Below are 18,103 nucleotides of genomic sequence, written 5' to 3'. Positions count from 1 at the left end.
AAAAAATGAATTAATAAAATTGAGAAATAGAAGTGATTATAAATTGTTGAATTATTATTGGATACTATTTTTGTTGACTGTAAGTTGTTTCAAATTACTATGAAATATAATGAGTGAAACTCGTTCAAATTTAGAGAAAAAAAGAGCAAGAGAATCTCGGGGTGGGATAAGTCCCCTATACAAACAATCAAAAATGGCTGATAGTGAAGATTGCAGTGAAAATGAACGTTTTGATAAAATCATGGAAGTACTTGCTGTTTTAAAAAAGGGGCAAGAGAGTCTGCAGAAGACATTTGATAGCAAAATTGATAAATTGAGGAAGGACGTATTAGCAACAATTGATGATAAAATAAAAGCAGTGAAAGTTGATTTTGACCTACAATTTGCCTGTTGGGACAAAAGATTTGCTGACTTAGAAGCTGAGCTGAATTCACTGAAATCTGTTTCTGGCTTGAAGCAAGATAAAACGGTCAATAACTGTGAGCTCACGGTTATTGCTACTAATTTATCGTTGCGCCCAGGAAAACAACCGTTAGACGACACGAAAGATTTGATCTCTGCTCTCGGTAGTGATATATCAAGCAAAGTGAAAATTACCGATGCGAGTCGATGCTCAGACAGGAATACCGGTAAACCTCCGTTATTGAAAATTGCTTTTGACAATCTCGAGCAAAAGATCGAGGTACTCCGTTCAAAGAAGATATTAATGTCGAAGCCGGAATATAAGCGTGTGTATGTATACGGTAGTAAAACTCACACCGAACGTATACTTGAGCTGAATGCAAAAACTTTACTGTCGGAATTTCCAAATGGTAATCAATTTCGAGTAACTGGAAATGGACGCATCGTTAAGAAAACGCCTGCTTCTGCCGGTGGCGTTCCGATATCAAGAGGACCCGCTACACCGGTATAAGCCAACGCCCGGCTTATCGAACATTCCATATCTGTATCTCATTTAAATGTTGCTGGTTGGACTGAATCAAATCATGAACTTTGATCACAAATCTTATTGCATATGAAATCTGACATAATTTGTGTAAATGAAGCTCATTTAAAAGCCACACAAACTATTGCTCTTGAAGGCTACCGATTTTATTCACATAACAGAATGTTAACTCATGTTAATGCACCCAAAGGTTCAGGGGGTGTCGGAATTTTCGTGAAAAACTGTTTGTTTGATAATTTTCGTGTTGATGTTATTGACAAATCATATGATGGAATATTGGGACTCTCGTTCACAGCAAAATCTACAAATTATAAAATTATCGTCTATTCTGTATACTTACCACCGGAAAACTCACCATGGGGACGTAACGCAACAAACTTTTACGCTCATTTGCTCGGACAAATTTATCTTTTATCTGATTGTGTGTGGGGATAATAATTCAAGGATCGGCGAACTTCAGGACATAATTTCGGTCATAGACGGTATACCATTGAGAAAGTGTATTGACAAGAGTGTTAATCAGCATGGACAGACGTTTGTAGATTTTCTGATTGACTCAAAGATGTGTGTTTTAAATGGCCGGTTTAATGAAGATAGAAACACTTTTACGTCAGGTTCAGTTCGCGGAAAATCTGTTGTTGACTACGTTTGTGTTCCACATGACTGCTTTAATGCTTGTAATAATTTTGAAGTTATTTCCCCTGCATCGATTCTTGATAAGCATAATCTTAAGAGTCTAATCGGAGAGCGTAGTAAATTACCGGATCACTACATTTTACGATTTACATATAATTATAGTACCGCTATAACAGACGAGACTAACAATCCCGTGAATCAGCAGTCACGACCACCATTTAATACACGGATATACAAGTTAAAACGAATTCCAAATGACTTTTTGTCTTCAAATTTGGCCAAAACAGCATTTCGCAATTTGATACGTAATATTGAAATATGTAGGGAAAATCAACACAATATTGGTTTGATTTATGATCAGTTTTGTAATACTTTAATAAAAGAAATGAATGAACATATACCGTCATTTGACTGTTCGAAGAAAACCCGTAAACGCTACAAATCGTTTAAGCCTTACTGGGACGACGATATTGAGCAACTATGGCAGGCCGTATGCATCTCAGAGCGGAATTTCATGCGTTTCCATGGTGATCGACGCACGCGACTACGATTGACAAGACATCTATTCGATAAACAGTTATGACGCGCTGAACGAGCCTACAAGAGAAATCTTTCGATCGACATTGAGAGTACTTGCACAAATGACCCTAGAGCATTCTGGGATCATATTAAAAATCTTGGTCCGAAACGGAAACCTTCGACACCTCTTGAAGTTTATGATGATAACGGAGATATCATTCACTATAGTGAATTTGTGTTTAAAAAATGATCTTGGGATTTTAAAGATCTATATAATGTAAATGAAAATTGTGATCATTTTGATAACCCGTTTTATGAGGAAATTCTCAGAGAAAAACGTTTTATGGAAAATCAGATGCTCGAACATAACGATATCTATGGCGATAGGACTAGTGTCCCTTCCAAAGATTAGTTTTTGTGAAAGTCAGGCATATTTGTTTTTTTTTCCGGACTACTTCTCTTAAACTAGTAACGCAATTTAAGATAAACTTAATATGATTGATCAGTACCTTTAGTACTTGTGCGCATTTAACGGATTTTCTAGTAGAATGATTTGGCCAAAATATAACCCTTGAATAAATAATTGTTCTGACATTTTGGTGATTATTGTTTCTCTTGCTACAAATAAGCTGCAGAATTTTCTATCATTAGGCGACACCTGTGATCACTGATTTTTTTTTCAATGTACACAAATAAAATTTTTCTCAACTTGAACTTGAATCAATATGTCTTAAATCAACCACATCTGCAGCATTATATGCATCAAATTGAAAATAATATCGGACATTTTTATGAATGAAGCTATGATGGGCAAAGTGTATATCAAAAGATGTTGTTTTCTTTACATATTATTATATATTTGTAAGTCTTGTTCATATCGTTATAAAGTGAGCGCCTGTTTAATCAAGTATCAAAATCTTTTGCAATTTTTTATATTTTAACAACGGACACACTTATTTGTACACGAACAAATCTTAATATTACGAGAATGAAAAGGTTTTTATTTCTCCTATGTTCTACTTCTTTAATAAATGCAATTGATCACAATATACACGATACATGATATTTAAAATTCCACGCATTGGTTGGAGAAAAGTCCATGATCTGGTTAATTCATTTTCATTTTCATTTTACGTACTCTATTTACCAAAGAGTAGTCTCTGTTAGATTCAAACAATGGCATAGACACCAGATAAACTGTTAGTTTTTAATTTGTATTGTCCAGGAAGACAGACACACGCAACCTTTATTGTCATTTTATATTCTGTATCTTACATAGTATCTAGATCATGTTTAAATATACCCGGTATTAATGAATTTCAAAGTGCTTTTAGTAGGTTTTTTGGAGACATTCGTAATTTATTAAACCTATCTCTTCAATAGTTGTATGGACAAATTCCATTCAGTTGACACCAGCTCAGGTAACAGCCGCAGAAAATTCCAGTTCTACGCTTAAATGTTTAAAGACAAATGAAATTCTGATAGAATCACTTTGGTTTAACTCTCAGATAAATTTTGCCGCAAATTTATATTACTTAAATGATCAATGTATTACATCACGGTTTCTAAACAACAATGCTTTATTTACCAGTGTGTATAATGGTAATGGGACTTATTCTGTGATTCTTAACAAAATTGACCGTTCACAACATGGAGCTGAATGGATATGTTCAGAGACTATATTCAAATCAAATACAGTCCATATAAAAGTTTTATGTAATGCAATATTTACATATAAATGCTATATTGCTATAATGCACCAATAATTGCCAATCACTGATCTAGTTTCTTAAATTTTCATATATTGTATAGACTTTGTAACAACTTTTTTAGGAAATTGTCTCTAAACATTTTTGTTGCCGGAAATATTTCCAAATCATCCGAATGCATTTGATCTTACTGACAAGTAGCTTTTTCAAATACAGTTTTATTGGGTACTCATTCCATAGTCTGTATAATATTAGGCAGTTATAATGATTCATAGTTTATTAAATTGCCGTGCACATTTTCTTTTAATACTTTGAATTAGTAACTGAATCGCAGAATTGTCTATTTTTTCATACTTTAAAAACCTATCAATTTCTGTATTTATTGAATAACGAAGGACCAAAATGTAAAAAAAAATACTATTTTAGCACAACGTTTATCGACAACGTTTCATAATTAGTTGATAAGATATGTGGATAAAGTTTTCATATGTGACATAAACTTATGAATATACATGCATTTCTTATAAACTCCATACTTTTCTTGTTGAAACATTTTAACAGTTCCGGCTACAAGCGTGAAAGTGATTCAACATGATGGGCACTACATGAAAGAAAATCAGGAAACAAATATCTCCTGCAGCACATCAGCATGTCGACCAGACCCAAGAGTAGAATTAATACTGGACAGATTGTATATAATCTAACACAGTTTTAATCAACAAATAGGTCAATGGTCAAAATAGTCTAAAAGCCGTTGAGAGTGTTTAGAATTTAGTCCAAATAGGACGATTAATAACTTTCTTCTGTATTGTAAAGGGTGGACTCGATCTGATAAAGCTGACAAAACAAGCAGAGAAACCATTTTAATGTTACATGTAAGGCATTTTCTTTCGTTCTTAATTGATAATCTAAAATAAAAATTATGCTCAGCAATGTTAACTGACATAGCTGAAATAACTCAGGATTATATCTGTAACTACATTTTTATATTTTTTTATGTTGACGTGTTGCTTTTGGATAAATCTTTCTAGTGCCGGTACACATATTTTGATATCCTGTTATCAAGAACCACTGTATTCTTGGTATACAGGCAAAGGACATATTTAATGAAAAATGTTTTTATTGGAACCCTGCTATTTATATTCATCTGTCTCGCGTCCATGATAGAACTTAAAAATTGGTGTGGATTCAGTAAAAGATGCACCTTATGCACGCCGTCCGAAAACTGCAACTTTGCCAAAACATGGTTTAAAAAGTAAATGAATTGATTGCTACTGATGCAAGGTTTACAACTAGGTATATAGCTAAATGCGTTGGTATCTTTGTAGAAGCCGCTCATACGTGATTGAAATATTAGAAGGATAAGTGCCAGATGGAAACCCCATCTCCTTACACAAGAGCAAAAACCTGCCCGAGTAGGAATCTCGAGTAGGAATCTCTAAACAATTGTTGAACCAGTTCTCGAAATACAACAAGAAACGGTTGAACCGGCTGATGCTTCCCATTATTCAGTCCGAATGAAATTAAGATTTATATTGTTTTATACAGTGGTTGAAGTATAATTATAAAATAATATGTTTACTAATATTCTCACTGATTTTCTTTTATAACCTTCGTCATTATCAGAGAAAAAAAAGGATATTTAAATAGCGTTTTTAATCCGACCGTGCATCTATGAGGTTCCCTATCTACAAAAACATGTATTGCCAACAAACTGCGTAAATGATCATTATATTCACCCAAAGGCAATATGTGAAATTCTATTTAATGGCTCTTAATCTCTAAAAAAGCATGTGCTAAGAAAAACTATTTGTACAGAGCAACATTCGAATTTCACTTATTTCTCACGTTTCAGCAAAAAAACAACATGAGTGTGCATTATTGCAAGAAACTGATACGCATTAACTGCAATTTATGATAACCTTTTTCACTAATAATTCACGGCCTTTAACGGCCGAGATTTTATAATAAAAAAACCATAGTTCTATCCCTCTAAAGAGGAACTGTTTTCATTTGATGAATCAGGTGGTGAAGTGTTCTGTTCCTTTCTTTAATTTGTACCTTTCGAAACTTAAAAAAATGTTTATTTTGAAAAAGTATTTTTTTTAAATGTATAGAATAGTTTGACAACTGGTAGACTGAGAATTTCTTTTAACATGGAACCCGAATTAACCCAACTTTGTCTTTTTATTTCAAATCCCCCAGACAATTCACCTTTGATACAAGGAGTTGAATATAACGGTGATATATGGGTCATTGTGTCTGATAAAGGCACGTTTGTTTGTTCAATTACCGGAGGAAACCCACTTGTATCATTGGAATGGAACTGTTTCGACAGTCAGGACATAACAATGAGTACCCAAGAAAGCACCGTAACAAGCGCAGTTAAATGGACGGCATGGCGCAATTATATCACATGTTCCTGTACTTAGGTAACTGAAAAAAAACTTACAGTGAATGTGCAATGTAAGTTTAAGTATTAATTTTCCTTGAGTGCGTCATGAGATTTTGCAAAAAGGCGCATATCTTATCTAATGAATGCAATAAATTTACTGTTTACAAAAACAGACAAATGACATTTGATAAACATGATTATAAAGGTAAAGGTATATTATTGTTCCTGAAATATTAGATTTACTCCTTAAAATCCTTATTTTGTTTTTGTGTTTTCAATTCATTTAAAATTTAATTTGTACTTTCCCGATTTTTGTTTAAATTATTTATAGATACAGTGGAACATGTCTAATCCGAACTCGTCCGGACCAGAAGAAAAGTTTGGATTAGAACCTGAATCAGTAACTAATATTAATGTATAATTTCTGCTTATTGATGAATGCGTGTCCATCTTCGTAATGAGATATTAAACACGGATTTTCGATTTCTTCATGCATGTCGAATATCATCATTTTCACAACACATAATCTCGAATTATTCAGGTTGATAATCATACCTGCGAATTTGGACCATGTATGTACTAAAGCTATGACTATAATAAATATTAAAAAAAAATATTAATATAATATAAATGTCATATTTGTGCTTAATAAACTCCATATACTTCAATGTTTTCTTGATTCAATTTAGTGTTCATATGAGAAAAGCAGTTACCTTCCCCATGAATGATGCAAATATAAACTTTCAAGGAAATGTGTGGCTGCTTTTACAGACACACCTCAAGAAGTATACAATATCATTGATTTTACTTTAACTACATTAACTGAAATATCGTAATCAATATAAATAGATTTTATCATAGTTAGTAAATGTCTTCGACCTTCAGATGCCATTTGATCTTTGGCATTTTACTTCTTTGTTCTAGTTTATTAATATCGTACAACGTATATTTATTGCTCTAGTGCCCGTTTCCTTTAACTAACCATTACCAGTGTTATATTTATAAAAACCTGACAAAGGCTCGAACCCATGATCAATGGGTTGAAATGCAGTGATTCCTTTCTGGTGTTAGTTCAACAGTTAAAAAAACATCACATGTGTTTCATAGAAATATAATATTATATATTTTGTAAATATATATAATTTTATGATTAAATTGTCTTCATTATTATTATTGTTATTTGGATAAATGGCACTAAACACAAACTTGTATTTCCAGGAATATAAGATCTTTAGGTCGTGAAAGTCCAAAACCAGGTAACAAACATAGAACAATTAAAGTGAATATTTTGTTTTCGGGCTGTATTTGAAACCATGATTTTCTGCTATTATATGTATGAGTTATAAAAATGTGTGTATATAAATGAATCAACTTAGTGATATAATTTTCTAACATAAATTGTTAATATTGTATACTTATATGTTGTGTGTATGATTATCGGTTTACCTTGTCTTTCATTTTTCGTTATGTTAAGAAAATAATGAGCCTTTTTATTTAATTTATAAAATAAATTTTCTTACATTATGTTTTCTTTCATTTCATTCAGCCAAACATAAATAATTTATCATTTAACTCCATAATTAATATCCTACAAGGATATAATATAAATAAGAAAGACAATGTAGGAGTGGCTACTACAGGTTCACTTTAATTTTATCGACAGAAAAAGAGCGGGATACGTTTCATAAGTCGATGAATAATTGATCTAAATGACACACTTATTTAAAGACACACTTCGTTTAATTTTGTCTAATGTATAAAATTTTAGATGTCTCAGACTGCCATCTACCATGTTTTTGCAACAATCTTTCACAAACTCCTTGATTACTAGCCGAAGTAGCACCTTCTGATGAATGCAAACCAAAATTTCTAGTATTCTAGTATAGATAAGAATTTCTCTAGCACGCGTATAACATATTCACCTTTTTTCTTGCAAAAACTGACTTTCCTAAATAAGTATTCCCCCGAATCTATATTAATTTTCCCCATTTTTAAATACTTCTCCAAGGCAGTAACAGGACAGGTAAACTTATTAGTTCTTGCTATAACTACTGTAGCTCCCTTCCTTAATTGATCTGTTTTAGAAGATCCTAACATTATTTTGACCTGACTATCATCAATTTCTAAATCAGATCGTTTTAATTGTATTACTTCCGCAAACCGTAAGAATCCAGAAAAACTAAGAAGAGACATTGTAATAAATCTCATATCCATTAAGTTTACATTTGAATTAAAATGTAAAACTAATTTAGCTAAATCTTCGGCCAAAAGAGGCTCTTTAGGCTTAGACGGCTTACCACACTCCCTTAAAATGCCACATTTAATATTTTTCACAAATTCAGAAGAACACGGATCTTCTAACCCGGCCATTTTATGAGCACAAGAGATTGAATACAAAATACTGTTTATTTTTGACTCTGACGAACCATAGGTGAAAACTGATGACAAATATAAAGCTACATGTACATCAAGCGCAGGTAAAGAGCTGAAATTGTATTTCTTACACCATAAACAAAACAACTTAAAATAGCATTTATATTTCTTTAACGTATTTTCCGCTTTAGATTTTAATGTGAACTTTTTAAGCTTTACATATTCTTCATGTAATTGTTGTGGTAATCTTAACTGGTCCAGCTTTCGCCATACTCCAACTTTTAACACGTCTGTGAAATGTATAAAATAAACTTCTATTTAAAGCAACATAACAATAATAACAACCCAGCCCACTTTACGGCAATCTCAAACAACAAATCATGCAGACCGAGACTTCTGCTACATAAATAGATATAAATACAGACATGTACAGAATTTGTGTACATCAACATCATTCTTATCGATCGGATCGATACTTCGTCTGCATAGGATGCTAGACGGACATGTACAGAATTTATGTACATAAACCTCTCGATACCTCGTCTACATAGGATGCTAGACGGACATGTACAGAATTTGTGTACATCAACATCATTCTTATCGATCGGATCGATACTTCGTCTGCATAGGATGCTAGACGGACATGTACAGAATTTATGTACACCAATGTACACCAGTATATATGCATGTATTAAAGGAGGGGGACATGATGATAAGTAAACGAGAAAAAATGTAATGCTGTTAATCTGAAATACTTATTACAAAAATAAAACTTCGTTCAAAATAGATTTATTCAGTTTAACTTGCAAATAGATCAACAACTAACAAAACTTCGTGTTTTCTTATTCTAAGCGAATAGCTAAAACTTTACTATTAAATCTTCTTGAATCAAAAATACAGTTAATGCAATTTTTGTTCATGAAAATATTTTGACCTGCTTTAAACTCTAGAATATCTTTGATAAAATCTTGCTTGACGCCATTGTTTTTAAACAAAATTGGCCAAAATGACGAACTGGGCCATTTAGGAACTATCAGAGTGCCTTTCCCTTTACATGCTAAAAGGTGAAATATAGTTCTAGAAACAAGATATATAGGTGGCACAAGCCAGTTATTGCAGTCTGACCAAGACTGTGTAAAAGCATCGATTGCCTCAGACTTATATTCATAAAACAAAGAGTTAAACCGATTTAATTTGCGATTTTTGAAGCTGGCAAACCTATCTACTTCATGAGGACCCCACATTTGATCAATAAAATTGAAAAATTCGGTAGTAACCTCCCACTCATCTGAACTATATATTTTACTTATGTCGTCTGCTATCTGATTATGCTCACGTGGTACCCACTGAATGCTTAAATCTATGTTCCATTTTAAACATAATTTAAAGATATTAAGCGACTCAAGTTGCAAATCTAATTTCGTGCTACCCGACTGAACAATTTTCACACATGACTGAGAATCAGAAAACCACTTTACTTTAGAATTTTCTAACAAACTTTCATAAGCTCGTAAAGCAAGATAAACTGCTCTTAATTCTCTAAAAGTTGAACTCTTAGCCTGTTCTTCATTATTCCAAACGCTATGGAACACACTGTTTTTGCAGTCAACGATATAAGAACCACATGACAGATGACTTGCATCAGAATATATCAAAGTCTGTACCTGATTGTACGCCGACAATTTTCTGACATTTAACTTCTCTAAATTTTCAACCCAAAAATTTACTTCAGTAAGGCAAGGATGATTTAATGGCAATTTATAACAAAAATCCCACGACTTACTAGTCTCTATCTCTTTATACAAATACCTAGTCATCAGTCTTGCTATATTCCCAATAACGGGCATCATAGAAATGACTTTTCCTGTAAATTTCGCTAAATGTCTAGCAGAGACATAAGGGAGAGAACCCAACAATAACTTGAGAGTTATGTTAAAATCATTAATTCTTCTTTGAGGAATGGATATACAAAATTTTTCACTGTTCCAGAAAATACCAATCCACTCCAATTCTTGAACTGGGAACCATATTGATTTTTCTTGATTAATTAAAAAACCTGCCATCTCAAGACTGTTCTTAACAAAATAAGAATCGGCTTTAGTCTGTTCAAAAGTTTTGTTGCTACCCCAACCATCATCTAAAAACATTACAATTTTTATTCCGTTCAATCTCCAGTATTTAACCATTTCCCTCAACACTTTTGTAAAAATGTAAGGGGCGCTACTGATGCCAAAAGGTAAAACAGTAAAACAGTAGTTTTTCCCCTTTACTGAAAAACCTAAAAACGTTTGATGGCTTGGAAAAATGTCTAAATGATGGTAGCCCTTACTTAAATCGAACTTAAACATATACCCATCATGTGTAAAATACTCAAGTCCAACTTTCCAGTCCTCAAAAGATATTTTTTCTTTCCAAATATGTTCATTAACTTTTCTCAAATCTAAAATCAATCTCTTTTTTCCTAAATTGTTGATGGAAACAGTCAATGGATTGATAATATGTGGTGTAAATGGAACCTCAACAACACAATGATTCTTTAAAAGTTCTGAAACAGCTTTTTCTACAAAATCCATATTATCTAATGCAGACTTGTTATTTTTAGAAATTGACCTTTGAGGTACAGAAAATAAAGGTAATTTGTATCCATTTCTCAATGTATCTAAAATATATTCATTAGCTCCAATTTTTTCCCAAAATGATACATTTTTCTTGAGACGACCCTTTACATTTCCATTTAAAACCTTGCTTTTTTCAAAATCTAATTCCTGCATCTCAAAAAATTCTTTTGAACATAGATACATATCTAAATACTTATCATTAACTGGTGGCTGTACTTGTACTGGTTCCGGTTGTCTTACGTATGTCGATTCCGTCGGTACCCTGTTTTCCAGACAAGAAACGGTTGCATTGACGCCGGAAGTGCCCTCTGTACCCACATGCGTAGCAGACGTCATTTGGTGTTGCTCGTCTTTGGCCACGAAAAAGCTGATTGAAGTTGGGACGTGGTGGTAACCAATATCTTGAATCATCTGCCCTTGGTGTGGTTGATTTGTAACCCATGAAAGAAAGAGAATCACTCTTATAAGGATGAAAACGAGCTTGTTTTGAAGAAGTTGTCTTAACCTTTTTAATGGCTCTAGATTCGGCCTGCTTGAGTTTCCGTTCATCATCGCTATCGCTAGCGAGAGAAGGCTTCTCATATTCTCGGACTGTAGACCAGCCCCCGGGGGAACTATCTGCTATTTGTATCAATTTATTCCTGTGTTTAATCTTACTTATCAAACCTTTAACATCAGCCTTCAAATCTGATTTAGACAACTCCTTCAAAATCGACTCCAAACCGTCAAGAATTTCAAGGTTAAATTCGTGTTGAATTCTATGCGACTCTTTATTCAAAGTTACTTTTTTAACTTTAGACTTCAAACTTTGAGAAGTTATATCACTCTTCAAGTCAGACAAACGAGAATCAAAATAACTTCTAAATAAATCAAAGGCTTGAAAAACTTCGTTCCCTTCCCCCGGGGACTTACCTCGTCTATCTCTGGAACGCTCCTGTCCTTCTCGACTATCTCTCGATGGAAACTCACTTTGCCTGCTTGGCGAGTTTCTTCTAACTTCTGGTGAAATACTTCGTCTGCTTCTTGAAGTTCTCGAAGGCGAATACTGTTCTCTGTCCCGAGTTAAACTTTCTCTGGATCTAAATTCAACGTGTTCATTGCCACGTTGCTCATTATCTTCCATTACTATCGTGTAATTACGTCTGTGTGTAGTGAACCTATAGTACCTCGAATGGTCAAATACCCGTGTGCATACACCTTATATATTGACCAGTCTTACGCATCGATACGCTTGGTGGACAGCTGAAATACAGCTGCGCTGTCCACAGTGACCGAAAAATCATATTATATTAAAGACCAATGATAAATAAATTTCTCAAACATAGTTGATTTGCGATTTCTTCAATATGTTGATTTAGGTGTTACTGCCGGAAGCTATAACTCATCCACTTACACAAATTTGGATGTAAGCAGGAGAAAAATTAATAATTAAGATGACTTCAATGTACAATATGAACATCTGAACACTTCAAGCCGGGAGCCAAATACATACATGAAGTTGAAAAATACAAATATACCTAATGCTGACACCTCCGACTACGTTAATATAAAAATATGAACAATCAATTTAAATTGATTGATGAAATACTACTAAATAACTCATTTTGTTAAACATAACAGTCATAAAATATTGGCATAAACCGTTAAAACAAAATTAAAACAATCATATCATTATATAATACTGTTTATATTGTATCTAATTCATGTTAAATGTATGACAAATTCACTGTTGAAGAACACATTTAATTAAGTCTTATATGGTATAATTATTGTTTTTCTATCGCAAGAGTACAGAGAAACTGATAGTAGAACAAATATTACATTTCAAATAATTTATTATAGCAGTTATCAAATGACTTGTAGTTCTTATTTATAGTTCTTATTAATATGTTTGTATCAGTATATATTATATTGATAAAAATGTTGCTTTAAATGGCAAAAGCAGGGTTCACACATAAATTGTTATAGAATTAGAACTGATAAAATTATTATTTGTATAAACTATTTGTTATCATGTTATAATTGGTTTTCTTTGTGCCATACTCTCGAAATCCTACGGTGAAAACTGCTAAAGAATGTGCAGATGCCTACTTCTGTTATGGGCAAGCTTTGTTAGACTAAGCTTGAATGGAGAATGGTGTGCTGGGAAACACCTTTCAAAAATATTAAAGGTTAATGTCTATTTTTGTATATCGAGAATTTATAAATATGATTATCATAATGCATATAAATTTCTCGAATTCTGAATACTGTCCCTTATACCGTGAAGAACCGTAACACGCACACATACGCCGTGTCGTAGGAGTACATTGGTTGCTTAAATTCATCATATATACCTTTATAGTTGTGATATTTAACTGTTTAAATATATGTTTTATTCATTCGTATTAGTTTAACAAAATTTATCTAAGAATTATTGATATGTTGGGTAGACCAAATCCAAAATGCAGATTAAATAAATAAAAACAATTAATGATTTTATTAATTCTAATCGTGAAACATAGACACGATATTAATATATTAAATTTTGAATGGAGTATTACAATATTTTATCTGATTGAGCTGATTCCATACAGCAATATTGTTTTACAAATGTATGCGATATTTTCCTCTAGCATATAGTACATCCAATGCTATAATGAGGTGGTAAACTTTATATAAATATTATCAACAAACAACTAAAAGCCTATAAATACAGATGTTAATTTATTTTCTTTAAATTAATGTGGCAATGGAAGTAACCTGCCTTTTAAATACATTATTGAGGTTGCACTTGTTACCTCTCAAACAAATGTAATGTGTGTACCGCATTCCAAGTAATACCAATTAAGGAAATGCTATTGATAGTAAGTTGGCATCTTTTATTTCGTTATAACCATACTTTAAGTAGCATAATATAGCATAATATTGATTTTGTATAAGCATACAAATAAACATCAAAATACTTAGATTTGGACTTACAAACAGACTTTGTCTGGAAACAACACATCGACAAGATAAACAAAAAAGCTAACAACGTATCAGGCTTCCTGAAACATAAGCTGTGAAAGTAAAACCAACGCCTACATATCTCTTGTTCAATCTTACATAGAATACTGCTACACTGTTTGGTACTCTATCACAAAAAAACTTATGTATAAAAAAGAAATGATACAGCGAAGAGCAACACGCTTCATTACAAATAGCTACCATAACACCAACTGCGTCTTTAATATGCTACATCATCTAATTTGGGAAACACTGGAAACACGACGTCAAAAGTTCAACTCAGTATGCTAAACAAAATCATTCATAACTTGTAGAGATAAATCCCGGCCAACTAAACCCAGACAAATGTCGCCACACAGTACCCGATTCCTGCAGTATTCAACGTCCACTTGAAGTTCAGCTTCTTTTCTCGTTATATTCCTCTGTGGAACAAACTGCCAGCATTTTTTGCAGATGTTCATTCTTTAAGAATGGGCTATCTAAACAAATCTTCTTAATGAAACTTTCATGCACAGTTACGAAGTACCGCCAATTTAAGGGCGTGAGCTATGCCAGCATTCCTTGGCACGCAAGGTGGATTGGTATTGCCTAGATGGCTGAAAAGTAACTGTGTATAAATGTTTACTACTAATTCATTTCATATTTCCTTTTACTAGCAAAACATGTGTCCGTGTTTTTATTCTATCTGTGCTATTTTATTTCTCTTTCGTCTTTTTTCTTGTGCACCGTTTGAGAAATGTCAAGTTTGACAGTTAAACATATTTGATACCAACTTACATTTCAGTCACAAGGTTTGTCAAGTTGGAAGGGTATTATCAGTATAATAAAATCGAATGTTTAGTTCATTTGGCTATCTAAAACAGCTAATGTACTACACTATTAAAGATTTAGTGTTCTCAAGTACTCAGTACTACATAGTAATGATGTGAAATTATTGACACCGGTTAATTTTTCATTATTGTGATAAAACTGTTTGTACCTTCATTTTTTAAAAGTGTTTTTTTTTAGTATTCTAATGAAAAATGTTATATCTTTTTAAAAGCATAATATCCGAAATGTCTAAGTAATGCGAATATCACTTAAATTAAATCACTTTCCATGATAAAAAATATTTTTCACTGTCAATAAACGAATCATATAAATTATGTCAATTAACGTAAAACAGCAACAACAATAAGTAATTGAAAAAATAGTGTTTCTGTCTGACATATATATATTTCTGGGAAAAAGTATAACATATTGATAGTTTCGGAACACCTGATTAAATAAAAAATAATATGAAAAAGTTAACCGTATTAAAAAAAAAAGAGAATTACCATCAATACTGAAAAAGACAGAAACACAATAGAATGAGAAAACCATACATGTTGTGATTTAAATAAATTTCAAAACAAATGTACCAATACAATAATAAGAAACAATGTATTAAATATTTTAAAAGTAACTTGTGAGGGAGTTTGGGACCTAAATAATGACTTACGGGGTTTTGAAATATATATGTTTCCTCCTCACTAAAATATTATAACAGCAATGTTTCTTTTAAATTTGTGAGTTTATTAACTACATAATATGTATACAAAACATAGAAACAATATAAATGAAGAATATTAGTTAGATTCTGGTGAACAAGTTTTAACACAGAATGTTTGATCCATTATTTAGGATAAAATATTAAATAATAATACCTTGACAAACTGTTTAACAATTTAGTAATTTTAATGTATGTATTTAACTTTTATATGTAAGATACTTTCTTCAAAAAGTCATTTTGTGATCAGAAGTCATCAGTAATATATATATATATGTGTGTGTGTGTGCGCGTGTGTTCATATCGTTATAAAGTGAGCGCCTGCTTAATCAAGTATCAAAATCTTTTGCAATTTTTTATATTTTAACAACGGACACACTTATTTGTACACGAACAAATCTTAATATTACGAGAATGAAAAGGTTTTTATTTCTCCTATGTTTTACTTCTATAATAAATGCAATTGATCACAATATACACTATACATGATATTTAAAATTCCACGCATTGGTTGGAGAAAAGTCCATGATCTGGTTAATTCATTTTCATTTTCATTTTACGTACTCTATTTACCAAAGAGTAGTCTCTGTTAGATTCAAACAATGGCATAGACACCAGATAAACTGTTAGTTTTTAATTTGTATTGTCCAGGAAGACAGACACACGCAACCTTTATTGTCATTTTATATTCTGTATCTTACATAGTATCTAGATCATGTTTAAATATACCCGGTATTAATGAATTTCAAAGTGCTTTTAGTAGGTTTTTTGGAGACATTCGTAATTTATTAAACCTATCTCTTCAATAGTTGTATGGACAAATTCCATTCAGTTGACACCAGCTCAGGTAACAGCCGCAGAAAATTCCAGTTCTACGCTTAAATGTTTAAAGACAAATGAAATTCTGATAGAATCACTTTGGTTTAACTCTCAGATAAATTTTGCCGCAAATTTATATTACTTAAATGGTCAATGTATTACATCACGGTTTCTAAACAACAATGCTTTATTTACCAGTGTGTACAATGGTAATGGGACTTATTCTGTGATTCTTAACAAAATTGACCGTTCACAACATGGAGCTGAATGGATATGTTCAGAGACTATATTCAAATCAAATACAGTCCATATAAAAGTTTTATGTAATGCAATATTTACATATAAATGCTATATTGCTATAATGCACCAATAATTGCCAATCACTGATCTAGTTTCTTAAATTTTCATATATTGTATAGACTTTGTAACAACTTTTTTAGGAAATTGTCTCTAAACATTTTTGTTGCCGGAAATATTTCCAAATCATCCGAATGCATTTGATCTTACTGACAAAGTAGCTTTTTCAAATACAGTTTTATTGGGTACTCATTCCATAGTCTGTATAATATTAGGCAGTTATAATGATTCATAGTTTATTAAATTGCCGTGCACATTTTCTTTTAATACTTTGAATAAGTAACTGAATCGCAGAATTGTCTATTTTTTCATACTTTAAAAACCTAACAATTTCTGTATTTATTGAATAACGAAGGACCAAAATGTAAAAAAAATACTATTTTAGCACAACGTTTATCGACAACGTTTCATAATTAGTTGATAAGATATGTGGATAAAGTTTTCATATGTGACATAAACTTATGAATATACATGCATTTCTTATAAACTCCATACTTTTCTTGTTGAAACATTTTAACAGTTCCGGCTACAAGCGTGAAAGTGATTCAACATGATGGGCACTACATGAAAGAAAATCAGGAAACAAATATCTCCTGCAGCACATCAGCATGTCGACCAGACCCAAGAGTAGAATTAATACTGGACATATTGTATATAATCTAACACAGTTTTAATCAACAAATAGGTCAATGGTCAAAATAGTCTAAAAGCCGTTGAGAGTGTTTAGAATTTAGTCCAAAAAGGACGATTAATAACTTTCTTCTGTATTGTGAAGGGTGGACTCGATCTGATAAAGCTGACAAAACAAGCAGAGAAACCATTTTAATGTTACATGTAAGGCATTTTCTTTCGTTCTTAATTGATAATCTACTGATGCAAGGTTTACAACTAGGTATATAGCTAAATGCGTTGGTATCTTTGTAGAAGCCGCTCATACGTGATTGAAATATTAGAAGGATAAGTGCCAGATGGAAACCCCATCTCCTTACACAAGAGCAAAAACCTGCCCGAGTAGGAATCTCGAGTAGGAATCTCTAAACAATTGTTGAACCAGTTCTCGAAATACAACAAGAAACGGTTGAACCGGCTGATGCTTCCCATTATTCAGTCCGAATGAAATTAAGATTTATATTGTTTTATACAGTGGTTGAAGTATAATTATAAAATAATATGTTTACTAATATTCTCACTGATTTTCTTTTATAACCTTCGTCA

The 18,103-nt window shown here is 32.2% G+C and overlaps 1 protein-coding gene across 1 annotated transcript; it reads right to left on the bottom strand.

Annotated features, from left to right (window-relative positions):
• Nucleotides 1-8,074: 8,074 nt before the first annotated feature.
• LOC132752837 (uncharacterized) lies at nucleotides 8,075-8,575 on the bottom strand. The gene has a single exon (XM_060743225.1). The coding sequence runs from the start codon at nucleotides 8,573-8,575 to the stop codon at nucleotides 8,075-8,077; it is 501 nt and encodes a 166-aa protein (XP_060599208.1).
• Nucleotides 8,576-18,103: the final 9,528 nt, after the last annotated feature.

Source organism: Ruditapes philippinarum, unplaced genomic scaffold (genome assembly GCF_026571515.1).
Source record: "Ruditapes philippinarum isolate M1 unplaced genomic scaffold, ASM2657151v2 ctg1412_1_1_1_1, whole genome shotgun sequence".
NCBI classification, from domain to species: domain Eukaryota; kingdom Metazoa; phylum Mollusca; class Bivalvia; order Venerida; family Veneridae; genus Ruditapes; species Ruditapes philippinarum.
Note: the sequence above shows the minus strand (reverse complement) of the source record. Positions and strands in the feature narration are given on the sequence as shown.

What these genes read in the sequence shown, in the direction of transcription:
- LOC132752837 (XM_060743225.1), bottom strand. Translation starts at nt 8,575, where the DNA reads ATGGCCGGGTTAGAAGATCCGTGTTCTTCTGAATTTGTGAAAAATATT.